The sequence below is a fragment of the Centropristis striata genome, chromosome 13, assembly GCF_030273125.1.
Source record: "Centropristis striata isolate RG_2023a ecotype Rhode Island chromosome 13, C.striata_1.0, whole genome shotgun sequence".
NCBI classification, from domain to species: domain Eukaryota; kingdom Metazoa; phylum Chordata; class Actinopteri; order Perciformes; family Serranidae; genus Centropristis; species Centropristis striata.
This window is the reverse complement of record NC_081529.1, coordinates 25,389,955-25,417,417: the sequence shown is the minus strand read 5'-3', so window position 1 is coordinate 25,417,417 and position 27,463 is coordinate 25,389,955. Positions and strand designations below refer to the sequence as shown.

Genomic DNA, 27,463 nt, shown 5'->3' with positions numbered 1-27,463 from the left:
CCTCAAAGGTCTTATTTTGTCAGCAGTAGGTGTCAATTTCTTATTTCTTAGCATTTGCAGTTTTGAAATAAAGTGGAATCGTTCTGGAATATATCGTCACACTGTTAAAATAATCGCCAAAGTCATTTTTTGTCAAAATTGTTTTGTTTTTTTGCCTAAATCATCTCATGAAGCCGGCCACCTATGGTAAAATTGTCTCAGTTGATCAGATCATGTGATTTTACCTCTTTAAGATAATGGCTTATGTCAAGTGTGTGACTTAAGCAGATTTATTATGTCTTGGTCAAAATAAAATGTGACTTTGGCTTCAATCCCGATGCTGTGTTCATCGGTGTGTGAATTAATTCCCAATGGTGGCAGGTGGGACCTTTTAGGGTAGCCTCTGCCACCAGTATGAATGTGTGTGTGAACGGGTGAATGAGCGCAGTCTGTAGTGTAAAGCGCTTTGAGTGGTCGCAAAGCGACTAGAAAAGCGATATATAAGTGCAGGTCCATTACCATTTACATTATTTTGGAGGTGTCTACATAAGAGTGACATGAGTGTGTCATAAACATGAACATTAATGACACTTTGAAGTAACATTAATGCTCATGACACTTGTCATGTCATGTTTCTGACAGGCTTGTGTGACTCTTATGTAGACACCTTCAAAATAAAGTGATACCATATCTTGCTTAAGTCACAAAGGCATGTTCAAAAAATTGCCTAAGTCATTTATTTCTCTTAAGTTACATAATGTACACACAGTGTTATTACTATGCCAATAGCCATCCTTTGTTACATCCTTTTTTGAGTGAAATGATCAATAAATGTCATATGTTACACTTTTGGTGAAGTTTTTTGTGTTTCCTGCAAAACTTGAAAAAAATTAGTTTGGCGATTATTTTGACAGGGTGACGATAACCTATGAGGGTTTGTTATGTACTTCAGTTTTACCGATTTGTTGATAGCTCTTGAAGCTTCCACTAGCGCAACAGCATGGCTCCACTGGGTGGCGCTACTGGGTCATGTTTCATGCCGGTGGAGTGGGCTGTGTGCTGGCCGGGCCGGGGAAGCTGCCAGCTGGGTGAATGTCGTGAACAGTGGCCGTGTTGGCCCCAGTCTCCCCGTACTCCACTGATAACTGGATGGAGGTTTTACTTGGAGGTGCTTGTCTGAGCTGCTGCGATGGAATAAGACGGCAAGAGAGGAACCGAGGGCTCACCAACTAAACAAAAGAGGATGTAACAAACCGCGGAGCAGAATGTCAAGTGAAACAAAAGAGACTTCTTGTTGTTATTCGCCTCCCTGCTCGAGTCTCAGCGGACTGGACTAACCAGCAGCTAACCCGGCTAACGTTAGCTGAGTTAACGCTTGCAACATTACGGGTAAAATTACCTTTAAAACTGGCTTTTTTACATAGACAAATTTAAATGGACCACGGCACTCGAGAGTTTACAGCTAATATTACAACAACATCCCCGCTAGCGACACTATAGTCACATAAGTTGACAAGCTAACTAGCTTCAGCTCGCCCTGGGTTAACGTGTCAGCTAGCTACTAGTTAATGTTAGCAAGCTACAAGCCACAACTGTGTCAAGTTAGCAAGTTGTTACGCCGTTGTTGCTCGGGCTTTTAATTACTATTAATAAATAATGTAATATGGACATCCTTTGAATTATGTATTGATTTAGATCAATAATTAAAATAGTTTTAAGTTGGTACAGTCAGTGCCAATTAAAAACGCGAACTAGCTTACTAACCTGAACCCAACCCTGCTTTTGTTTTTGTCTTTCATCCCGGAAACAGACAGACTTTATGAAGTGGATTCCCCTCTTGTGTTTACAGTTTCAAGCATCCTTGCTTGCCTGTTTGCTAGTTGGATCTCGTTGACATTTGCTCGCCATGGCAGCAGTGGTTAACTACTCTCCACCATGGTGGGTGAACATCCTGCACAGACTTCCCCATTTCAACTTCAAGTTCGAGCAAACAAGCAGTGATTTCCGACCTGAGGACTGGACCTATCAACAGGTAAAAAATGCATCACAAACCCCTTTGCCTGGTATCAAGTGACCACACAACTAATCAGTGATAGTTTGAGTTCAATATTCACCTCCTCTGTAGCCTTAAATTTAATTTATTTGTATTTTTCTCAGTGAAGGGTGACCTGTATGCACCTGTTCCTGCTTTTCACCTTTTGATCCATGTCACCATCTGTGTGTAGCTGCTATATCCATGTCATGACCTCTGCCAGGCACCAACCAGCTGGCTTTATTTAGTGTGATCCAAGCCACCTAAGGTGACCTTAATGGCCATGTTCTTGATATTAATAATAACCTGTGTTTGTTTTACTGTGTGAGTAGCATTTGCACTCTGAAGTAACTTCACAAACAACATTATCTGCTCTAGATGTCTAGATTAAAGAGGTTCAACTGAGGTCCAGAAGTAGATTGCACAGCCTGATGAACAGCTAAGACTGGGGGAGGGGAGCACAGCATGGCATTTGTGTATATGGTTCATATTAAAAAGAATCTCTAAATTTAGGTCAAGTGATACTTTAGCACTTAGGATTTTTCACATTCATGCAGATGTCATTGGTTTCTGTAACACCATATCTGTGATGTGCAGGTTATACCTCTCAAAACAGTGGTTGAAACAGACCTATTGCATTTTACCCGCAGTATCCAGGGAAATCACCCTGCATGTATTCTGATTGAAATGTTTAAAAGAATAGGATCACTGATTATGTCAGATGGCACAGCATTAACTTCAGATTAACCCTTTTTGGTTTACAAAGGAATCCTATAAATCCTGTAAATCCTCCCTAAGAAATTTTGTGGAAACTGTTGACTCAACAATTAACTTAATCTGTTGCCTTGTAAGATAGGATGTTGTTTGTTTTGTCATGGGCATGATAAAGAGTGCAGTAGATAAATCGGGTCAAATGATGTGCCAACATCACAGATAGAGGGTCATCTTCAATACAAGTGAAAGACATGGGAGGGAAGACAGGAAAATGGTGTGTCCATTTAAGTGGAAGTATGATTCAGAAATGCACAAGGGAATCCTTGTTCCTGAGAAATGGGAAGCATCGTCCAGATATGCACAATTGTCAGCAGCTGTGATGTGTTAAAGCTTGTAATACATTCATGTTTAATCAAATAAAAGTACTCTAATGCTACCTATACACCAGAAGACTTTGAAAAGATTTGGAAAGACTCCTGCAAGACTATCAGCTCACACCTGCTCACATCTAAAGAAAAGTGTTAAGAGTTTTTAGTCCCAGCCTAGTCTCAGACTGAGATTCTACAAAGACTGTGAATCTTGCAGGGTCACTATTTACAAGACTACAACTAGATTTCCTTTAGCATTTTTTACCTACCATGCAATTTTTGTGTGCGCAGTGGTTTGTGTTGAGAAAAAAAAAAAAAGAAGAGGAGAAGACGCCCTCACAAAGCTGAAAAAGGATTTCTGTTTTTCTGAAAAGTTGACTAATTTACAGTAAAAATAGATATAAGGAAGGATAAAGGAAAGGAAACTGTAGAAAGTAATTCATGATATACATTTGTCTTATTTAATTATGATTTGTTTAATTGAATAATTATACTTATCAGCTCTATCAACTTTCATTTAGTTAATCACACATTCATCATCAATTATTTATTACTTATTTATGTATACATTTATTTATACATTTTAACTGGGTCTGCTTACTGTTCTCTTTACTAAGAAACAGCGCCCCCAAAATCCCGCTTGTGGCCGTAAATATATTACATCTCTATATTTGTATTTAGGACTGAGCTTACTAACATTATTGTGATGATACTGTGATGATAAGTGGTTTTACTGCCGGTCTGGAACCGCTCATTTATTGGTTGTTGATTGTGTTACGTCACTGCGACTTGCGATAATATCAAACACGTTTGATATGATCGCAAACCAAAGACTAGGAAAAGACTGATAAGAAACAGCGCAGATTACTACCTTACACTTAACGATCTGGATGACGGGAGCGCGCTGTGACTCCAGTAAGACTCCTAGATTTACTAAAGACTTTTAGTTTTTAGTCTGGGACTGTGAAAATCGTTTGGTGTAAGCCCAGCATAAGTTGTAATATAAGTGCATCCTTTTTGCACTTTGACAAACTTGTGTGGGTGTCAGATATTTACTCCCAGATTTCTTTAGGTAATCCATGAGTTAGTGGTAAAGAGGCTCTAGTTCAGACACACATTTTAGAGAGTATATTGTTCACCCGAGGTGGCACTGGAGTCCATTTATTAAAAAAGGTCATCATTGTACCACCTCACAGCTGTTATTGTCCAGCTCTCTGAGGTACGATTGGGAGCCTTTTGCTGGAAGGACACAGGAAGGGTTCATTGATTGGATAATGGCTGCAGCTGTATGTGTTTGGCTCTCAGTGTGTACAGCTAGCTAGAAGTTCAATGTAAACACTGTTAAAAGGATATTCTGGAGAATGGTAATGCATATTTTATTAAAATGCAAAGGTATATCAGCTGATGGAGCTACTTATTTCACTCTTCATGCCGTAATAACAACAATATCAAAATATAAGAGGTCATCATAAAACTGTAATTTATTAACTTACTGAGATGATGGGCTGCTAATTATTGTCAGTGCAATGCTCTCACTCAGGGTTCATTGAAGTCTTGACTTGTCAGCTCTAAGTGGTGCTCACTATAGGAATACTTCATTGTTGATGTTGCCACTTTGGGTGCCTTTGAATTTGTCAGACTTACCTCTGCATGGCAAACGTATTGCAGTCAACTCAAATAAATTGTATCACCAAATATTGTGTTTACAAGACTGCACTTTGAACCTGCAGTTGTTCCAAGATTGAGTTCACTCACTGCCATGAAGCAGGTCGACAACCACTGCATCAAGGTTTGTCAGTCACTGTAATTTATCGTTGAGACAGCTGAACAAATAGATCCACCCTGGCATGATGGAAAGCTGCCCCAGCCGTGAATCCTCAGGAGTATACAGTGAGCAGAGAGGCCCTATGTCTGACCTACATAGGAAGTGCTGCTGTTGGCTGAGAGGGTTGACTATGATAGTGTATATGCTCTACAGATGGCTTTGAAAATCTACCAGTGAAAGATGTTAGTAGTTGTAATGTGCAGCAGGTATTATTAGAACTGTTTTTTTTTTCAGAAAGTATTTATTTCTCAATGTGTCTTTCATTCTGAAACTTTCAATACCACATCACTTACTAGGGAGTTTTTGTTTTTCCATTTGCCTCCAACACAGGAAGTGCACATTTAACATCCTGTTTTTTACAAAACTGAAATGGCTGATTTTTTAAATTCAAATTACGAAAGATAAGACATCTTAATTTAGAGATGTTTTCTCCTGATTATAGCACATGCTTCACTAATTTGTGCACAAAACTTGTCTTCAGTGTCATTAAGGACTAAGGTGAAGACAGACCTAGCTTCTGTCTTGCAAAAATATAATATATACATTAAAGTATTTGATGTACACAATAATAATAAAATATGTCCTGCAGTTAAGGAGGTAATGTATTTGAAGCTCTGTGCTCCTCTTTGTGGCTTTTCTCTGTGGGAAACTTTGTAAGACCATTAACCACACTGTTATTGATGCGAAAGTGGTATTAGCAATGAAGTTTCCATAACGCCATCTCTCTGTCCACCAGTCTATCCTGTTACTGGGAGGTGTGGCGCTCGCCTGTCTGGCCCTGGACCTTGTTTTCCTCTTCATCTATTCCATTTGTCTGTGCTGCCGGCGGAAAAAAAATGAGGACCAGCCCAACGCAGACTGCTGCTGCACAGCCTGGTGTGTCATCATTGCAACCCTCGTCTGCAGGTGAGTCTAAACACAGAGATCAGAGTGGATTCCATTCATGTTTGCATAGTTGCATGTCATTTCACAAAGGGTCTTTTTTCCTCTTATCTTGAAAACATATTTTAGTACCATTAGACAAAAGAGAGTGCAGCTTTCAGAAAGTATTTACATAAACTCTCCCTCATGTTCTGAGCTGTTTGGGCTTGACCACGATGCATCCATAGAGATAGACAGTGATTTTGCTGTAGATCACCTGCTGTGTCCTGCTTTATATGCAAATTTCTCTGAAAGCTTGACAGAGAATCAACAAGGACAGAAAGGAGTTTATCATCTGCATCCTATATATGCACTGTCTACAAATGACATTCACCAGTTGTTTGGTTGATGGGAGCTGCTTTGCATCACACACACCCACAGACAAAGATACAGGAAGAGGTAGGACCCTAGGCAACAAGCTGAGCTAAACATGGAAATTATATGTAAAATATGTTGTCGGCACTAAAAACTATGGAAATCTGAAGATTTGGAGAGGCAAGAATGTGCGTGAAACAGCCTCCTCTGTAATATTAAGAAGCCAAACAAACCAACCAACATAAACTGTATGAACATAACATTTTGTATAATAGGAACAAATTCAAATTCCTCTCTTATATGTGAAAAAGAAGAATAAGCTTGCATATTTTCAGGTAAAATTAAATTCCATATCAATTCAATCAGCCTATTAGCGGAAACCCAAAATAATTTTGTTACTCTAAACTGAACATCTAAGGCATCTAAGACCTACCCCCGGGCTGACAGCCACAAGATTACATGAATGAATGAATAAGTCGGTTGTAAACTGTACAGTAGTGCTGAGGAAAATTATATTTGTATATGTGCACACTTCAAGCATGAAGACCATAGAAGTGTTAAAAACGCTTGCTGCAATTTGATGTTTTCTTATTTTTATATCTTAGATTATTTTTGGAGTAAATGGTGTGAGAACTGTACCATCTGGACATGCTTTCTATCCTTGAACACTGCATTTGTTTCCTGTTTTCCTCCTCCTGTTGATGGGCCACTGGAGAGCCATCACGGTTGATTCAGAGTAGCACAAAGAGCTTTGGGACCTGATGAGTACAAGAACTGCATTACAATCACTGTATCTCTGTGTGTGTGTCTGTGTGTGTCTGTGTGTGTCTGTGTGTGTGCTTGTACCCACACGCAAATGTGTTTTAGTCAAAGCAGGAAAACTAGATCCAGAGAGAATACTCATACATCTCTTTGTTTTGATTTGCTTTTGTTCTTTGACGGAGTCCATGTTCGGCATCATTGAACAAAGCCCTGTTAGAAGTGTTGGGAATATCCTAATTTCTATTGTGCGTTTTCAGTTATTTTTAGGTGTTTTGTTCTTCAATAATGAAGGAGAAGTTTCCACATCATCACAGCAGGGAGGCTGTGTTTGTTGTTGCCGTTGCTCCTGTTCACCTTTTCACACTTCAGAGTGTGAGAGGAAGAGATTAGCAGCCCTCCAGGAAGCGAGGAAAACCCATTGATTCACTGAGTGCTGTTGGCTGAACGCTGATAGACTTGGTCTGACTTAGCTTGGAGTGATTCGCTTATCATCTTCCTACTTGATAAAATCCACTCTGGCATAGGATGGGGGTTAGCAAAAAGACCAACAGCTGCAACACAGGAAGAGATATCGGTCCTTGGTTCAAATTGCTTCTCAGGGCACAGGAAGGGAGTTTATTTTTTGTCACTGAAATATACAAAGCACTATCACTGCGAATAGCTTCTACTCTCTGCTGCACACCAGGTTACAGGATTGGATGAGGATGCATACAAATGAATTGTCAGAATATTTTCTTTTTTTGTGTTGATGTACCTACAGAAACTGTTTCCCATGCAGTTGCCGGAACTGTTTTTCTGCAACCTGAGGCCTGTCTGTGCAAATGAGAGTTGATCTCCTGCCTCAGTACAGCCTTTGTCAGTCATAGTGTGGGGTTTGGGGCATAGCTGGTCCATTCCTCTGTGTTTCCATGGTTCTGTATGGAGTCTTTCTGCTGGAGCTGAAAGGAGCCTGTTGACTGGGGTCTGAACCGACAGGGTTAATGTGGAGTTCACACGCCTCTCTCTCTGCCTGGCTAGCCCCCTCGCTCGCTCTCTTCTCTGTCTCCTCTCTGTGTCTTTTTTAGCTTATCCCTCCTCCTCACCACCCTGTCTCCCCACCCTTCCCTTTGTCTCCCCTCAGCGCTGGCATTGCTGTCGGTTTCTATGGGAACAGCGAGACTTGTGATGGAGTGCATCGGCTGACGTATTCCCTGCGCCATGCTAACCGCACAATCACTGGGGTGGAGAAGCTGGTAAGACGAAGGGCACAAATTATGCCAATGTGTTTAATAATTTATCGTCCTTCTGCCTTGAGCGTCCCTGGTTTTCCCCCTACAACTCAAGCTGTGTAGTGAATCCATTTACTTCAACTGCATCATGGCTTTGTTTGTCCCTGTGCTGGCTCTAGGTTTATGATAGTACATCCTCATTGAACCAGACGGTAGACAACAATCTGCAACAGCTTGAGGTCCAGTATGCACAGCAAGCAGACTACCTGTCCATCATCCAAAAGCTGCAGGGCCAGCTGGACGAGCTGGTCAAGCAGATGGTGGAGATCCCCTTCTGGGACAACAGCGACATCTCCTTGGACGAGCTGGCTGTCAACATTGAGCTCTATGACTGGTACAGGTACGACTGTAATAATGTAGTCCAAGCAGTCATTCAAACAAAGAGTGCCATACAGATGAACACAACACATTATATATTCAGCTGCTGTCTGATGCTGCAGAGTAAGGAGTGGCAGGAGCAGCAGGAGCAGTGAGCAATGCAGACAACAGACCATGATTCTTGGCTCTTTAATAAACTACCATTGCAAACACACACACTTCCAGTTATTCACTGGCTTGTGAAGATTTTGCTTCACATATTGTCGAAAAGCTGAAAGTTACTCTATCTCTTCCCTGGTGAGACAGAGTTGGCTGAGGCCACACTGTTGGAAATGTTAATGTGAATTAAGATCTCTGAGTGAATCTGAAGTAGGAAGCAGATGCGAGCACAGACAACAAGGAATGAGTCGTACTCGTTCAGCATGTCATTAGGCAGCTGTCTTACCCAGAATCTCAAACCTGCATTCAGTTTAGCAGAACATATTTTAGAGTTGTAAGCTTTCTGGACTTCATTAATTCCATGGAGTGTCGCAACATGAATTCAAAGAATAAATTCTATGTTATAAACATGGTGAATGCCAAATGATGGGTTCCAAGGTCACTTATTCCTTTTAATTTTAAAGCTGTTGTAATAGATGCTTTTATAATGATTTAAAATGACAATGTGCCAATATGATGGATTATTACATGGTGTCTTGTAATAATCCATCTGGCATTATTTTGGCCTTTTGTTTAGACGAATCTTAGAATACATTTCTCCTGGTTATAAACACATTTGTCTGGTGAACCCTCCGAACCCCAAGCACTTTCAGGGTGTTTTTTTTTCTCACTACAGTATGTAAGTCCTGCACCTATCTATGCAAACTACACAACCATGGTTAGATATAGGAAGAAGTCAAACATGTCTCCTGTGCAGCATGATACAGTTATAATGCTCTTCAAACTCTGTTGATTGCAGGTTTCAGATGGTAAATTAGAGTAAGAATTTCATTTTTGTGAGCTTCAGGATTGAATTATTGTGCTTGACTCGGAGATAGAGCTCTTTTTTCATTAATAGATGGTATGTTGTGCTGCTCTTGGCCATTTGTTGTTAATGACATTTGTCCTCACAGGTGGCTGGGCTACATAGGCCTGCTACTGTTCGACGTGCTCATCTGCCTCCTGGTGCTGTTTGGCCTCATTCGCAACTCCAAGGGAACGCTTATAGGGTGAGTCTCATCACGACATCATGGCCTCAAGAGCACTAAAGGGAAAAAGATTCTGCCTTGGGAAATGATCTAGCTGTTGTCACAGAATGAGTGGCAATTATTATGCATGAAGCCTTCAACTCATCAAGGCCACATTGCCTTTATAGTTCAGTCACGATGAATTTATACCCTCTTAAATATCAGCCCAGTCCCAATTCATATAGCATAATGACTCTGATAGCTTCTGTATTTAGGTGATTACTAATGACACACCATGATACACTTAAAGCTACAGGTTTCCCCCCCATATTTTTGGTTATAATTTTATATTCAATAGTGCAGCTATAAAAACTCTATTTGCATTTTATAAGCACTAAAATAATACAGTAATACAAAGAAAATTAGACCACTTAATGTTTGTGCAGGTTTCTTTTAAGGCTGAAAAGCATATATGTAATGAAACATAACATTAATTGGTAGATAGAGAATTATATACACAGTGATAGATTTGCTTGTAGCTAATTGCCTTGTGTTTTTATTTTCGACAATGGCCTTTAAGATCATAATGGTTCAACAAGTATCCAACACATCATTATTTAGCCACGTTTAAATTCAATTATTAATGTAATCTGTTGATGTGCCTACTGTCACTCAAGAGTTCTACCTTCTCCATTTGTTTATTCACAATTTTAACGCAGTGTTTGGAGTCTAGTCTGTGTTTGGAGTCTTGGAGATTAGTATTTTAATACAAAATAGAATTTGTCCAATCAATGTGATGCATGAGAAAGCCTTAAACATACTACAGGACCAACTTGTTACCTGCTACACTGTATGGATTGTTGTTGTACACATAAAAAGTATTGCTCTAACACTGCATGTTAAAGATACTTAAACTTCTCACCTACTCTTGCTCTCCCCAGGGTGTGCTTGTTTGGTGTAGTGGCTCTGGTAATCAGCTGGGTCTCCCTAGGGCTGGTGTTGGCTGTCTCTGCGGTAAGTGTCTCTACCGGAGCATGATGCTTTTTTCCAGGTAGAGCTACACAGTTCATTACTTATAATTGGATAACACGATTTGTGTGTGCTCAGCCAAAGACTGAAGAATTTGGCCCCAGAAGGACATTTTATTTCTCTTAAATCTCTACAGTTATAGAGTCAAGTTATTGATAAAATGTGGCAAAAACTGAAAAAAAATATGAATACCTGTTATGTTGTAAAGATGTTTTTAGGGCTGCAATCAGTTACTCTCCCATGTTCCATCCAGTTTGACAGTGCATTGAGTGTTGTGTTGGTTGTGTGCGCAGAGAAAAATGTAATTACTGCTGTGTCTTGTTCACTTTTAAGTCTTTTGTTTTGTTGTTTTTCTTAGACCTCCAGTGATTTCTGTGTGGCTCCTGACATGTATGTCACCAAAGTGGCAGACCAGTATGGAGTCCTCAACCAAGGTATGAATCACATACTGATATGGTACTGAGACTGGCATGTTGTATTGAGTTCGTTTTGTATTCAGTCCAGCAACTCTTTGAAATACTGAATATTAGTCATCTCAAATTGTAGAGGACACATTAGCCTGAATTATTTAATCCCCTCCCCCTTCCTGGTCTCAATGCTCTGATTATTGTGCAGCAGTGAGGCGGCATTGTTCTAAAGAGCGGGGCTTGGTCTTGTCCATGGCCCATAAAAAAGGCCTTTAAAAATTACTGCCACATCTGCGACAGGGTCAAGAGGGCAAAGAGCTGCCTTTTTAGTCAATACAGAAGCCTCTAACAAATCTCGTTATAGTAATCGCCCAATCTGTCCCATGATGGGATGCATGTAAAGGAATAATGATAGTGCCTCGGGTGTGAATGAAGCAGAGTGTATGAGAGAGATAAGAGTAGTGAAGAAGAGGAGCAGAGGCACAATATATTTCCTGCATGCCTCTCCAGTCCTTGGAAATAAAAATTAGGAGATGGTGCTCAGAAATAAAAAACCCTTTCATAGTGCCTTCCCGCTAATGTCCCGCCATATTGCTGGAAAGATCTGTGCCGGCTTTTTGCCTTAGGGTGTTCATAGTGATGCCGTAAATCCGTGATATTCGTACCCTTTCATAGTGCAGTCCAGCGTTGTGGAACGAGGTGGGAGGAGACAATAGTGACGTGCAACAGAGCAGCAGCAGTGCTGCACAGTAGCACAATGCTAATAGGCTACACAGTTAGCACTGTAGCAGTACAGTGTGTATGTGCTGCAGCAGTATGTGTTCAGTTAGCGATTTCTGTTTGTTTACAACAAGCACCGGACACCCTGTGCACAGTTAGCGACAGCGGTTTGTTTACCATCAGCAGCAGATACCACGTGGACAGTTAGCATGCGGCTTTGTTTACAATAACCGGCGGCACTATGCCAAGTAGTGATGTGTCAGTCGCGAACAAGCCGGTTCAAAGAGCCGGCTCTTTTAAATGAACGATGGGAGCCGGCTCACGTCTGTCAGGGAGCCATTCTTTTTTTAAAATACTTTTATCGTTAGGAAAAGTACCTGTGGGTGCTGCAGACGCTGACTATGGGTGTCACGTCCATGCTTTGTGAACCAAATGGTAAAGTGGTAAATAGACTGCACTTATATATTGCTGAAGTGAAGAGCCTGAAACGAAGAGCCATTTGGGAGCCGAAAGAGCTGGCTCTTCTTGGTGAGCTGAGCCAAATGATTTGTTTCACTGAAAAGATCATCAGCTTCTCAGTTTATCGTTTTCTGCTCTCTTCTCTAAAATATGGTGATTGCTGTATACATAAAGCAAGCAGTCAGGGCAGAGCATTAGCTGTTAATGCTATGATTTCATGTGAACTATGAGCACTAACTTATTCTTTGCATAAACTGCATTATGCTGCAGCATAAGCTGTATTTTGCCTCTGGGCTGATTCATGCAGTATGGGGGTTTTCTGTCCTATTTTTCTCCCTTGTAACACATGTTAACTATTCAGCCATTGAAACACATCTATTAATATTTTAACAATTAAATTGAGTCTAATTTACTGTTATGATAATATCATAAATTGAAAGATGCATAGCACATGATTACAAACCCCATGACATTATTTGCATTACATATAGGTTACTTTAACCTACAAATGTCAGCATCGGAGAGGGAACATCTTGCTCAGTTTTTCCCTTTACAACTCATCCTGAAATAACAGCAAACAAATCTCTGGATAGCACAAAGTGTGTTATTATTACAGTGGAGTTATTGCTTTCCTCCCCTGGATGGCTGTTATATTTTCTTGAACATGCGTCATTTCAACAACCCTCATTGTTATTTTTTCATTCCTCCCCTTTCTCCTCATTGCATAATTATGTCAGACACATGGTCCCAATCCAGAAAGAGAGTGAGAGTTCATCTGTGCTATTTGTCATGTTGCCGCTGGTATTTCTCTGTTATTCTGATGGTTTCATTTGTAAAATACTTAACATCGATCGCAGCAATGACAGAGATGAGCTGCATCTTTGAAAAATGATGATGCTTTTTTTTCCACGTCAATAACTTTGAAAAATGTATAAACCTAAATATGCTTTGAATATTTAACCGTCTGAACCCCAAGCCATTTCAAGGCATTTGTTGCTCTTGTCACATTTTACTCACTGTGGCTTCATTTTTCACTATTTTTCGCTATAGTCAAAGCCTGAAGCTACAGCTCACCAACAATCTGATTGTAAAACAGAACAATGCGTTGGTCTTTCAAATTATTGTAACAGAAACTTTATGCAGAGGCAGAACAAATTCTTAATTTTCTTCTACACGGAACAGTGGCTAAAGTAATAACAGGATTATATAAAGTTTTTTTTCCTGAAACTTATTTCTATTCGATCTTTATGAGCCAAAATTGAGTCTGCCCACTGTGTATTGGCAGCAAGGATGTATTTTGTATGTTAGCACAGTTGATACAAGAGCTGGACCCAGCCCCGTGATGAGGCATCAGTGGTTCTTGCATAACCAAAAGTCAGACACCAGGAAAGCTGCTCTTCCTGATATTTTTGTGCGTGGGTGTATGTGTGACAGAGGGCTTGCTTGATATGTACTTCTCTGCACCGGATATCCTCCTCATGACTCCTCAACTGTGTGGGAAAGAAGCTCCTGACACAGCAGTGAGTGTGCACGTCACTCACACCATGTGTTAGGTTGGTGGTGGTGTTCTCACAGCTTGTATTTGTGGATGTTGCTGTTGCTTTTGAGTCGCTGAGGATTTCTCATCAACTCCTACTCACTGCTGTGAGTTTGTAGCTAGAGTAGGTTTTAACAGCATGTGAAAGTCCAAAACCTTAATTACAGTCTGTTTTGTTTTATGGTGTACTGTGAGCAGAGTACAAGTTCGGTCATGCTGTAATTTTAACAATAACTTCAGAGATGATTAAACCACTCCTTGTGCTGTTCTGCTGGAGGCTCAGTGCAAAAAGAAGGGTTATACCTAAGTCTCTGACTGGCATTATGTTCTGTTGTTCCATAAGTGCGTCATCCGAAAAGCACATTAATTCATACTATTACAGCACGTGTGAACTTTATTCTTTTGGAACGTTTTACTTGAACGCTCAGGATTAACTCAGCAGGAACGCAGTTACAGAAGCAGTCGAGCTCTAACAGGGCAAACCGAGAACACAGTGAGACAGAGCTGGAAAACACAATACAGTGTCTCTACATCGGCCTGCTACCTTGCTATTGGCCCTTTTTCCAGACCAAAACAATGGTGGCTGAAGCAGTGGCTCGGAATGGAGAAGCCACAATGCAATTTGAAATAAGAGATGCCAAATTCAAGAGAGAAATTTACATTTTTAATTGAGATATAACAATGAGGAGGCATGATTTAATATAAAATAATGGACTGTGAATAAAATGCAGCTTTTCATTGAAGTATTTAACTCCATTATTGCACTGTGCTCATTCTAATCCTAGACCAGTATGTACAAATCTCTGATGAGATTCCATGTCATTGGGGCGGCTGTGGCTCAGTTGGTAGATCAGTCGCACACTGATCGGAAGGTCCGTGGTTCGATCCCTGACCATGGCAGCCTACCTTGAGCAAGATACTGAACCCCAAATTGCCGCATTCATCGGTGTGCGAATGAATTCCCAATGGTGGCAGGTGGCACCGTTTAGAGTAGCCTCGGCCACCAGTGTGAGTGAATGCGTGAAAGCTCTATATTAGTGCAGATCCATTTTCCATTTACCATGTCAGTTCTTCTCAATAGTCAGATGTCATAGGGCACCATCTAATGATTACTCTTTCAGTATTTCCTCCATTAAAAGATTGTTTGGTCAATAACATGAATATGTAAAAATCATTTAAAAAATGAAATAAAACTTTCTGTTCCTGTTCTTTTAATTCACAGATATCCTGCAGCACTACCTTAGTTGCAGTTTGAAACACACAAACCCATTCCAGCAGGTTTGTTGCATATGTTACATTTGTTTGTGCATGTTTGAGTTTTAAACATTAAATTGAAGCATTTAACCATCAGATGAGTACCTGTGTATTCTGGTAGTGTACTAGCTCAACAGTGATGTGATGTTGATAGTACTCATGTCCCAGCAGTCACAATATCATAGATATATTCTCTGCATGATGCATGACTTTGTTATTGGTAACAATTCAAGTGAAAACAATCAGTCACTCCCATTGCCTCCAAAGAATTACTTTTTTTCCATGCAATAGTACAATACTTCCCATTTTGCCAGTAGGAAAACTGAGAAACAAAGCAGCTTTTCCTGTGTGTGCGTACTGATAGCGGGCACTTGCATCAGAGCATGTGTGTGTTAGAAGCTAGAAAGGAAGAATGGCACTTTTACTGTGAATCTATAGTTTGCTTTAATGGACTACCTTCCTTTCAGTGTGCAAGCCACATGAATAAATCAAAACTTTTGAGTGCTACTGAAGTTGAGGCAGCTATTGTTAGTATGACTGTAAAGAAAAGGAAGCTATATACAGTGTGTGTGTGTTAGCCTTTCAGCTCGCATCAAGAAGCTGTCAGCATGCTTCCACTAGACTTCCATGTAACTATAAAGGGAGACAACCAAAGGCACTTGGTAATGATAAAAAGTAATGGAGATACTTTTGAGATGTGCTGCTACAGTATTCATACTTTATTTCAGAAGCTCTCCGGGAGCCACAAAGCCTTAGTAGAGATGCAGGATGACGTGTCCGAACTGCTGCGCTCTGCCACCAGAGAGTATAAACAAAGTCAGGTATGTTTCCAGCCCCATCACTACACTCTTTACTAGAAATGGCACATTACAGGGTAGGTGCAACCATCAACATCACCCCCCACCCCCCACCCCCCAACCCCACCAGGCCACAAGCTTCCTGCACTATTGTACTGTTTGTGATGACAGAATATCCCAGTGAATGGGACCAAACGACTGACCTGCAGAGAAGTGAAGTGCACCTGTCCACATAAAGATCTGCTGACGGCCCACCTGGGACCTGCATTATGTCCATTTAGCTGCATTAGGCTTTCACTGGCCCTTGTCAATACAACACTGTGGCATTGTCTGCCGCTGGTCCTTGCACTGTGTTGACAGAGGCACAAATGAGAGCTGACATTGGGAATAGACAGAGGCATATTTCACTTCACATGCCCACACAGAGAAATGTACTGAGGTTGTGGAACTGTTTATATCGGGCTATCAGACGTATTTTCCGCTAGAGCTGTGATGAGAAGTGGAGGAAAAGAAAACAGTACATTACATTACATGTGATTTAGCAGACGCTTTTGTCCAAAGCGACTTACAATAAGTGCATTCAACAAAAACAGTACATTAAAATGTGTCCTATAATAAAATTGGCTTTTTCAGCTGGACCTGCTGTGTACTGTTGTATAGTGACACAAGACACTGATGTGTAGAATGAAAAATCAGTGAATTCATTACTGTTAAAGTTTTCGGTCAAGTACTGTACTTAAGTTTAAAAAAAAGCAAGATTATTGTACTTGAGTATTTCCATGTTATGTAATAGGGTTAAGATTATACATACTGTGAAAGCTTTAGTTATTTCCAACAGTATATGCAGAGGTTAAAATTAGCACAACCTTAAACATCTGCAACAGTAAAAGGCATCATACACATTCATTTTGCAACAATGTTAATAAAAAATGAATAATTTATAATGGTAAATCACTGATGGGGAACATTTTACTGCACAATGCATACTTTATGTACATTCTGCTGATAATGCTTGCATACTTTTACGTAAGTTAGGTTTTGAATGCAGGGTTTTAACTTGTAGTGGAGTATTTTCAGTGTGGTGTAAGTACTTTTCCTGAAGTAAAGGATCTAAATACCTCTTCTACCACTGTTTACAGGCTGGAAACTACCACTTAGTAGCATTTTTGTAATCTAGACAATGAGCATTATACTCATTTTGTTCCAAATCCAAACACACTCAGGTGCCAAAGTTGGATTTCAAGTTAAGCCTATTTCAACATTGCTAATTTGTGTTTTTTCCCTTCATTCATTCCAGGGAAGTCTAGAGGAGATCCAGGGTATACTGAACACCACAGAGATCAGTCTACATCAGCTCACTGCCCTGGTGGACTGCCGCAGCCTTCACATGGTGAGCAGGGAGGAGAAGACTTACAGAGACATTCTTACTGTAGTGTTGCTCCGCGTCTGATAAAAAAAAAGCACGGCAATTGATTTGTTGTGACATCTTTGTAGTGCAGCTTAGTTGTATAAAGCGACTCCTCTTTTTATGCTTGTGCAGCTGACTACACCTGTCACCATTAATAACATTTGCTTTTCTGTATGTGAGTTCTTGTCCAGTTGATGCTGGCTTTGTACCACTTATGAAACTGGCTGAATGACAAGTATTTGGCTATCGAAATGCTTTGGAGGATTGTTCCTCAGCGGCTTCCAAATTCCAAGTGCACACGTGCAAGTGAAGCACTTTTTTTTGTGCTTTCTGCTCTGCCTTCTCTCCTAAACGGCTCCCCGCCAAAGCTTATTATTTCATGAAAATTACAGAATCTCCAGTAGAATACTGAATGCGTCCCTGCTGTGCAGTGCATACAGAATGGAGATTCTCAATCGAGATATTGTGGGGTGTAGTGCTTCTTTTCAAACCTAGATAAAAATACACTGCCTTCCTTCTAGTTCGCCAACCGTGAGCTCATTGGTTTGACCTAGTTTAAATGGGAAATCACAGCAGATGCATTTTAAAGACTTTATGAATTCACTTGCTGAAATATCACTCCAGCATTGTTATAACTTGTGCACTTTTGTTTTGTTCTTTCCTTTTGTTTCTTAGGGTGCTCTAGATGTTTGAATGCATACTTTGATCTTGTCATGCCTTCTATCAGTGTTAGAAAGATTTGATATGTTTAGGCCAATATATATCAGGTGCAGTAACATCATCAAAACTACATCAATATAAAACAAAATTCCACTTACTTTGGCTCTTTTGTTACTAATGAACTAATGCATTATATATTTTCGAAGGCTATGAAGAGCTAAATAAAAGCCTAGTTAGAACCGTATCCAGCTTTCTCGAACACACAGCAAAATATGCTTAATTTCTATTGAGTTTTTATCTTTACACAAGGTGGTGATTACTGTAAGCATTTTATCTCATTTCGCATTAAGAAAACAGAACTAATTATGTTTTGTTTTTTTAAATACCCCCAAGTTTATAGCCGGGGGAGACAAATATTTATTAAATTTCCTACACTGCAAGCTGAAATAAAAATGGTGTCCATCCATTTTTGCAGGACTTTGTCCAGGCCATGACGGGACTGTGCTATGACGGACTGGAAGGCCTCATCTACCTCGTGCTCTACTCCTTCATCACTGCTCTGATGTTCAGCTCGATTGTGTGCAGCGTGCCTCACACCTGGCACAGCAAGAGGTAAAGTGTCCACTGGCCACATACTATACACCCATCAACTCAAAACCACATAAGCGTAAAAGCTTTTAAGCTGAGTTTGTGTGCAGGTCTGTGTATACAGTGAGAAATAATTTAAGAGGATAAGCCTATCAATTAATTATGGTTTCATGGTATTTAACCCTCTTCAGAAGTTGTTTTTACGTGGCAGCAATTCAGGGTAAACCTACACAGATAGTAAAACATGATTATTTTGTGTAAAGCTGTTGTATTTGCTACTGGGATGTGTGCAGAGAGCTCCAGCTGCTTCCTCAAATAGATTGCTTCCCGTTAAACCCCCTAATTGTGCCGAGTTGGCCTAAATCTATCATAACCACCGCCTGAGCTGGTCTCTTTTCCTGCAGCCGAGGGGTGAAATCATCCTGATGTCTTTGTCCTATCAGATAAGGTTTGCAGGATGGCTGCGAGGAAAGTGGTTTCCCAGGCACAGCCGTCAGCTCAGCTGCGCCACATAATTAACTGATCCCTCCTAACAATTGGGGGGCATGTTCATCAGTTTGATCTCAGCTGGTGCTTCCTGTTATAAAGCAAAGGCTTACACGCTACCAGTCTGTTTTCTCAGTGGTCCCTGCTAAGCTTGTTCTGTTGTACTGGTATAATGATGCGAGCAGAGTAAATTATTTTTACCACATCTGGAATTAAATGAAGATTTATAATTCATTTTCAGGCTTAGCATTTCTATTATTAAATGATTATTTAATCTTTTATCTGATATGCACAATAAGGTAAATACATGTATTGTAAGCTGCAATGAATGAAACTTTATGATTGTGTTAGATATGCAGTAAAATGCATGTGGGATGAACACTAGAGGGAGACAGGCTCCATGTTGTCGGTGTCATTGTTGCCCAGTTTTGACAGACCATGTTCAGTGCATTGTTGTTATCTCACATGCACTATTAAGCTTCGTTGTTTGAAAAGAATCACGTGGAAACACATTCTCTCTGCAGAAGTAGGCTACTGCTTCTTTTGACAATGCAACTAACTGCATTTATTGTCCTGATGCAAAATTAGGGCCTTTAATTTTCCTGCAGAAACTGAACCAATTACATGAGGCTATTTTTATCGCCCTTTGTTCAGCCCCATTAAGGTCAGTGGAAAACTGCATCGTCTTTGCTTCACACAGGAGTGAATTCATCATGTGTTGTTTTTTTTTTGCCCTCAGGCAGTGAGGAAAGTGAATCAAAATGTGTCTGAGAATAAACACAAAACGTGACCACGTGGCACTCTCATGCTCTTTTTGTCTTCAGTCAGATAGGACAGGGGGTCCCTCTGGTGGTGGTCGTATGACAGTGCTGTGTAATGTTTGCAGGAATGATGATGACAGTGAGGATGAGTCTCTGAGCCACGGGGGAAGGCAAAACCACGACAACCTGTACCGGGTCCACATGCCCAGCCTGTACAGCTGTGGCAGCAGCTACGGCAGTGAGACCTCCATCCCTGCCGCAGCCCACACCGTCAGCAACGCACCTGTCACAGAGTACATGTAAGTCACCACTGCTTGAAACTACTGTGAAAACTACTGGGGGGTTGGTAAAGGAGGGTCAGTACAACCAATCATTAATACTGAGGGAAGCATTGAACATTATAAGACAGATAAATTCTGAAGTAACTTTGATTTTGATGAAATACTATGAAACTGATATTGATGAAATTATGAAACTTTGTTTGATTTATTTATTTATTTTTGTTCTTATGTCCTTCCTGGTACCTAATATGATGACCCACAGAAATTAATAAAATAAAATTCTACAAAAAAAAAGAAACTACTGTGAATTTAAATAGAAAGCCTCTAAGTGAAAGGCAGAAGTGGTAGATAATTTATTTTCACACTGAGGTTGTGCACACTGTGGCTGATATTAGATACTTCATGTACTCAGAAGCCAGTTTTTATGTCTCCAGAGAGGAGCTAAGCTCTCCTATAGAAAGTCATGCGGTGGACAGCAGATGCAGCTGTTGCTCTCCAGCTGTGAAGCCTGTGAAAGTCAAAGCTCTCAGCTTCATGAGTGAAGCTCAGTGTTGGGGAAACTGGGGGAAGGGATCCCATGTTTTCTCGGCCTGTATTTTAATGCCTTGGTATGCTGAAAACTGACGTGGAGAGTTTCATGTGTCCAGTATATTGTTTCATATCTTAACAGCAGTGTGTAAGGGTTTAAGCACTTCTCAACTTGTTTCATTTGATCTCATTGTGTGTTTAATTCAACAGGGCTCAGAACGCAAACTTTCCAAACTCTCGCTGTGAAAACACGCCTCTGATAGGACGAGAGTCTCCTCCACCTTCGGTAAGTGTCACATTTCCTGTAAAATTAAAAAAATTAAAAAAAAACATTAGAACTATTGCAACACCTCTGGGTCATACTGCAGCCTTTTTAAGGGACTGACCATTATTTTACAACCAAAATATTCTAGGAACTATAGAACCAGAAATCAAGAACTAAACGAGGAACATTGCACGTTCCTCTTTACTTTCCCATTGCATCTGAAAGACCATGAAGATTCAGCAAAATTGGACCAATAACGGATTAAAAACACCCTCTTTGAAACACAATTTCCACGCAGTCACCCTGTTGTTCTTTGTGTTTACTGATGACTTTAAAACATAAGGCAGAAATGCAGAGGAGGAAAGCGTCCATCTCCACCGTGTGTTTGATGGATCATTTAATTCCGCTTTAAAACATAACCGCTATGAAACACTCAGTAATTTATTTTATGACTTACTTTATTTCCTCATTTATAGCTTGCTCGACCCCCGCTTCCTCACTCTTACACACACACACACACACACGCACACACTCTCTCTCTCTCTCTCAACAGCATGTTTTTAACCTTAATAAATATCAACAAACATCCGCCCCTTATCATGATACGCATTCCAGAAGCACCCAGTACTTTTGAACACAAGTTGAAGCAGCTGCGGTGTCACCTACTAACGATAGTCGGCCCCAATAGCCATGAACCATCATCATAAGAAAGTTCTGCCTCCAAAGAGGCTAAACTATCCTACAGAAACTAAATTTAGTCCCTGGTTCTTCTGGCCAAAATGCAGGTTTAGTTCCTGAGTTTCTCAAATTCCTTTGAATTGCAAATTGATACTATATTAAAGTTGACAAACTTAGACCATGTATTAGGAACAAACCTGAATCATTCCCTCCTGCTCCCCCCTCGGCCTGAACCTCCAGCAGAGCTCCTCCTCTCCCTGGTGTCCGTGTGTCTGCCTGGACCTAGACGCTGCTTTGTGTATCTTCTCTATACTCTCTTCTTGTCGTTTTTTTGTTTTTTTTCCCCTGCGAATCCATACAGTTGTATTTGACTGCTGCGGACAGTAACAGCGGTCACAGCTGGCAGTTAAAGCCTTCGGAGAGTTCAAGATCGTTTTGGTAACCTCGTCTGCTATGCTAACAGGTACAAAACATGCCCGCCTCCACCACCTGCTGGCCTGTTCTCCTCTGTACAACTTCCCAAACTCCCAAGCTCTACTCACCCTCTATTTAGGTCCCACCAGGGCTGCTGGACCCCCCTCCACCCTCTCCACACCCTGTCTGTCCTGACTCTTGCTCAGTGTCCCACCTGGTGTCTCACCTGATTTTTGTTTCCTGTGGCCCTGGGCTGCATGTTCCCCGACCCCCCCTCCCCCCCGCATCACAAATGTATTGGGAGGAACATGTGAAGCTGTAACTCTGCCCTGGGGCTCGTTGTGAGTCAAGTCAACATCAAGTTATGAAGCTGTAAACTGTTTCACGGATCATCTGATTCTGCTTTGTCTTGATTCTTGGGTTTTAGGGTGAATTCATGTGGAGTTAGAAGTAAAATATGTCACACTAGTATTTTCTAAGCATTAAGGATTCAGTTATTGGATGTCTGACAGGGAATACCGCTTGAAGGTACGACTTTTTTGTACGACCTTTATATGTTATATTTTCGGCTGATGCCGAAATTTTATTTTCAGCTAATTTACCCACCACATTTGATCAAACTCTGCTAGCTAATGTATGTGTTGTGATTTTAAGCTGCATCGCCATTGCTGCAGTATTTAGACCCTGAAATCACCACCTCTGACACGTTAAGGTAGTCTGAGTAAATATAAAAGTTATTAAGTCTGTAATTGGACAAAACAAGATGTTTCAAGGCTGAGGGAAAATACAACGGGCATTTTTACACTTTATAGGAAAGAAAATCGTTATTCACAGACCTACAAATTATACATATTTTTCTTTGACATTCAAGGTAAGTTAGGTTGTTCAATGGAGTCTATATTGGTGCTAATAATTTAGATATTGCATCCACATCTTAAACAGGCTGTCCAAAAGGCTCTGAAAGGAACATAAGAAATAAGTTACCATTATGTTGATTATGTTTCCACGTAAGTTTGAAATGCAGCCTATTTGTGCTTGTATTGCCTGTATTTTTTTAAAAATGCATGGGTGCATCCTAAATGTATATGAATGTGCACGACAGTTAAAGAGCAAAAAGTGAAACAATTTCAACTGGAATTGGTGTTACGTTTATACAACTCCTTGTACTCTGATGTCGCCGTGCTCTGTAGGTGTGATGTTCTTTCTGTATTTAAATCATTCAACATCCTTTTAGAGTCCAGCAGTCTGAAGTAACTAGTTTGAAAAGGTAATCTGGGTCTCTGATCTGTTGAATGAATGGTGTTCTGCTGAGTATTGATGTCCAGTCAGTATATTTGTATGTTCTTCCACAGAAGCTTGTGATGTTTTATTTGCCAGGAGGGTTTTCTTCCAATCAACAAAGCACTGCGGCTTTAAATCTATTTGCTATTGCAACAGAAACATTTTTTTCAGGCTTTAAAACCTGCAAATTCAGTCATATAATAATGACAAAATCCTACATGGAGTGTGTTTAAGAATGAGTTTACCCTTTGTGCAATGCTTGTAAGTAATTGTTCTGTGTGTATTTTTCTTTTTTCATTTGCAGTACACCTCCAGCATGCGAGCAAAGTACCTGGCCAACAGCCGACCAGATCCCACCACCCCTCCTGCAGCAGCAGCACATTAGACACTGGACTCATCCTGTCTGTAGCACTGACGCCTCTGAAGTCTCTCATCCAGTCAGTCAATCAGTCAGTTGTTATTTCTCATACATTTTAATCACTCCTTCTGCTTTCCTCCACCATCGCACTTGACTTAAAACGGAAAAACCAAATGTGCTTTTCGCTGGTTGGATGAAGCAAAACGTACAGTGCACAGACCTTTTTCTCCACAATCCTTGGCTGATGTTTACTGTTGCATTGGTGCTGGGAATTCATCTGCAACTCTGATGTGATGGAGCCTGGACTGACTTTTACACTCCCGCTTATTCTGTTTATTGTTTTTTTTTTTACACATGAATGCACCATGACATGCACGGCATCACATATAACAAGGCATTGCAGTGTTGAGGACTCTGGAAGTGCTCCTAGGCTAACACTGATTACTACTGGTTGTTGTTTTTTGTAAAGTACTGTATTGCACTCTCTCCTACAGAGTAAGAAAATGCCTTACACACAAACATGGAAGGAATCAACTGTTTTCTTCCCACATAAAGCGTAAACATTGTTTCTCACATAACACATAGTTGAAACTGTGGTAGAATAGATACATTTGAAAGAACAACATCTCGTCTCTCTGCTTAAAGAGATTTGCATCATTCCTGCAGTTAATGTTGCCGTACTGTATATCATATTGGCTTGTTTTTGCATCTCGTGTTGAAAAACGATTTCTGGGACCAGTTTTCCTGCAGTATTGCACGTCTTACAGGTCTGGAATTGATTTTCTTTTTGTCTTGGGACACTTAATTTCCTGTGGCATTTTTTAACTACATAGATTAGCCACTATTCTACAGCAGTGACTGTAAACTCTTGAAGCTGTGAACGTGATTCTGGCACATGCTCTCAGAGGACAAAGATGATGGAAATGCAGCTGTTTGACACAAAGAGTCTCTGTAGGATGATGAACAAAAGATGAGAAGTTTTTATACTACTGGAAGCGGAAACTCTTTACAGCTCTTTGAAGACGAAGGAGAAGCAGAGGAGGACAGTTGTGCGTCTGATGTCTTCTTCAACATTACTCCAGACTTTCGACAGTGATTTGCCTCTTCACCAGACTGCTTGTTATTCTCTCCATGTTCCTGCTCATCTCCTTTAGAAGAAGTGGGACTTGTCCACACACACACACACACACACACACTTCACTCAGTGTGGCAATAATCTTCTTCACCAAATGCAGCAGTTTAGAGCCAGAAATTCCTCTCACTAGAATCTTAAGTTTACGTGACAAAATGCATATTGCAGTTCCTAAGAATATTTCAGAGAGAAACTTTATGCATTGGCAATGCAGTGTCTCACAAATGTGTTTTAGCATTTATAACAAAATTAGATCAGAGTGAGTGAATGCTGTGAAGGGATTGATAACTCTGCTCTCTCTATAATCTGGAAATGGTGAAAGGAAAACCTGCTGACTTCCTTTTGAAGCATGACGATCCTTCAAATGCAAAGTGAGATGTTTGTACTTCAACTTGCTTCTCTTAGATGTGCATTGTGACCAGTACAAGAGGTGATTTTTTTTGAGACTGTGCCAACAAGTAAAGCACAACTCTTTTCCTATCTGAATATCTTTTTAAATGTCTTTACTTGAGGCCACTTTGCAGAGTTGACAGCTCCTGGTTGCCTGTGAATTCAAAGGAGAACATGAGCCTGACTTTTTCCAATCATTTATGCTCCGTAAAACATTATTACACTGATGCAGTCTTTCTGTTTTTGGGTAGTAGTCATATTCTCTTTGTTGTTTGTAACGCAAGGCAGTTGTACAGATTATAAACATTTACAAAATGCAAAAAAAAAAAAAAAGTGACCGAAAATTACATTTCATTTTTAATTTCTTAAAAAAAGCTTATTCCACTTTTTTTTTAATTTTCTATTTGATTTGCTTTTACTCTCTTTTTTTTGGTTCATTTTAGATTCTCTAGCAAGCACAATGTGATGCTTCTTAATGTGAATACGGTAAATAGATTTTAATTTTTGAGTTGTTTTTTTTTTCTGGAAAAAAAAATCACTGTAGATGTTTTTGTTTTGGGTTTTTTTTTTTACATCATTTTTTTTGCATTCTCTAAAATGTGTACATGTTAAACCTGTGGTTCTATTGAGCTTGAATGCTGTGTTTTAAAATTAAACAAATCTTAACTGTAATAAACCTACTCATTGGATTTTTTTGCATCCTGATACCCTGACTTGGAACAGACACTAGGTAGCAGCAGAACTTCACCGCCAGCTCCGTTGTCACCTCCATGTCATTAAACAAAGCCACTGGTTGGTTTTTACATTTGAAAAAGTAGAACACAGAAAACACAACTCAACCATTTTTTCATTACAAGAATACAGAAATCTGAAAGTTTGAGTAGAGTTGTATGAGTTTAACCCTGTTCCACTCCAGCCCGACCCTCAGCAGGGTTATCAATTACAGGTGCATCTCAATGAATTAGAATATCATGGAAAAGTCCATTTCCAGTAGTTGAGGTCAAATAGCCCCAACCAACATATTGAGTGCATATAGATGGACATACTTTTCAGAGGCCAACATTTCCATATTAAACATACTTTTTAAAATTGGTCTTTTGTAATATTTTTTTTTTTTTGAGTCAATGATTGTTAGGTCTTTATTAAATGTAAGCCATAATCATAATTAGAAGAAATTAAATAAATGAACACATGAAATAGTTCATTCTGTGTGTAATGGATCAATATAATGTGTTGTTTCCACTTTTTGAATTAAATTACTGACATAAATACATTTTCTATGATATTCTAATTCATTGAGATGCACCTGTAGATTGCAAAAGCATATAGCTTAAAATTACCAAGATCTAAAATGTGCATCGTAAATCTAAATTTATATAATACCTACAATGCTGATGCATGTGCAAAGAATATTATGGCCATTTACAGCAGGGGTGGGCAATTCATTTCCCCAAGGGGCCACAGGAGATACTGCGAAGGTTGCAGAGGGCCAGACCAAAACTCTAAACTAAATTTTGCTCTATGTTAATTTAATCACTTTACAAAATTCAGTAAATGATATGGTTTTGAGCTGCTACTGGTAACAATACATGTTATGATAATTTGGAGTAACTCAAATATAGCAGTAAAAAATAGTAAAACCTCCAATCATTATCTCACTTTTCCATGCATCTTAAACACAACATACATTTAAACCACAAAAACAATATAGAGCACATGTTATTCAGTAAACCTGCAATTTATTAACTTTATGCAACAAGCAATAAAGGTTTTTAACAGGGTCACTCGTTTTTTTGTGGGACGCTTTCTGTGCAGGTGCTAATGCATGCACGACATGTACATATGTAAATCGCCTTCAAAATAAAAGCAAGTTGTGTTTATTTCTAATTTCTGGTTTACCTCACACGGGCCGGACAGGGACAGCCAACAGGCCGGATGTGGCCCCCGGGCCGCCTTATGCCCAGGTCTGATTTACAGGCATGTTTCTCCGGGCTTGGAAATTCGAAAAACATTTTGGAAAATGCAAGTACGATTATTATATGGTTAGCCTCATAGCATAATTGCCTAAGTCATTTTTTGGCCAAATTGTGGCCAATATCTGCCTAAATTTACTCTCCTACCACTGCTGCATCTTTCTGCCTTATTGCCTATTTTCTCCCTATCAGAACACTTGTTACAGTCCAAAATCACTTTCTGCCTTGGTCATCTCTTTGACTTAGCATTTTTGCCACTACATACAAACCAAACTACATTATTTATATGTAAGAGAAAATTGCCTTAGTCAGGGCATATTCTGCCTAACTCACTTTTATCTGTTATGAAATCGATGTGTTAAATTTTTTATGCAAACTTGTTCACACTT

At 39.9% G+C, this 27,463-nt stretch overlaps 1 protein-coding gene across 4 annotated transcripts; it reads left to right on the top strand.

The window, feature by feature from the left end:
• The first annotated feature begins 1,102 nt into the window (after window positions 1-1,102).
• ttyh3a (tweety family member 3a) lies at window positions 1,103-25,777 on the top strand. Of its 4 annotated transcripts, XM_059347304.1 has the most exons (16): window positions 1,104-1,368; window positions 1,790-2,011; window positions 5,655-5,824; window positions 8,037-8,148; window positions 8,304-8,524; window positions 9,615-9,710; window positions 10,610-10,682; window positions 11,056-11,131; window positions 15,043-15,098; window positions 15,803-15,895; window positions 17,169-17,261; window positions 18,415-18,551; window positions 19,900-20,073; window positions 20,794-20,869; window positions 21,888-21,989; window positions 23,526-23,583. In XM_059347304.1, exons 2-15 carry the CDS (start codon window positions 1,886-1,888, stop codon window positions 21,966-21,968), a joined length of 1,584 nt encoding a protein of 527 aa, XP_059203287.1. In that variant the 5' UTR covers window positions 1,104-1,368; window positions 1,790-1,885; the 3' UTR covers window positions 21,969-21,989; window positions 23,526-23,583. The 4 variants fall into 4 exon arrangements, with proteins under 4 accessions (XP_059203285.1, XP_059203287.1, XP_059203284.1 ...); XM_059347303.1 differs by lacking the exon at window positions 21,888-21,989 and having other exon boundaries at window positions 1,105-1,368; window positions 23,526-25,777; XM_059347302.1 differs by lacking the exons at window positions 21,888-21,989; window positions 23,526-23,583 and having other exon boundaries at window positions 1,103-1,368; window positions 1,829-2,011; window positions 20,794-21,375.
• The last annotated feature ends 1,686 nt before the right edge of the window (window positions 25,778-27,463 follow it).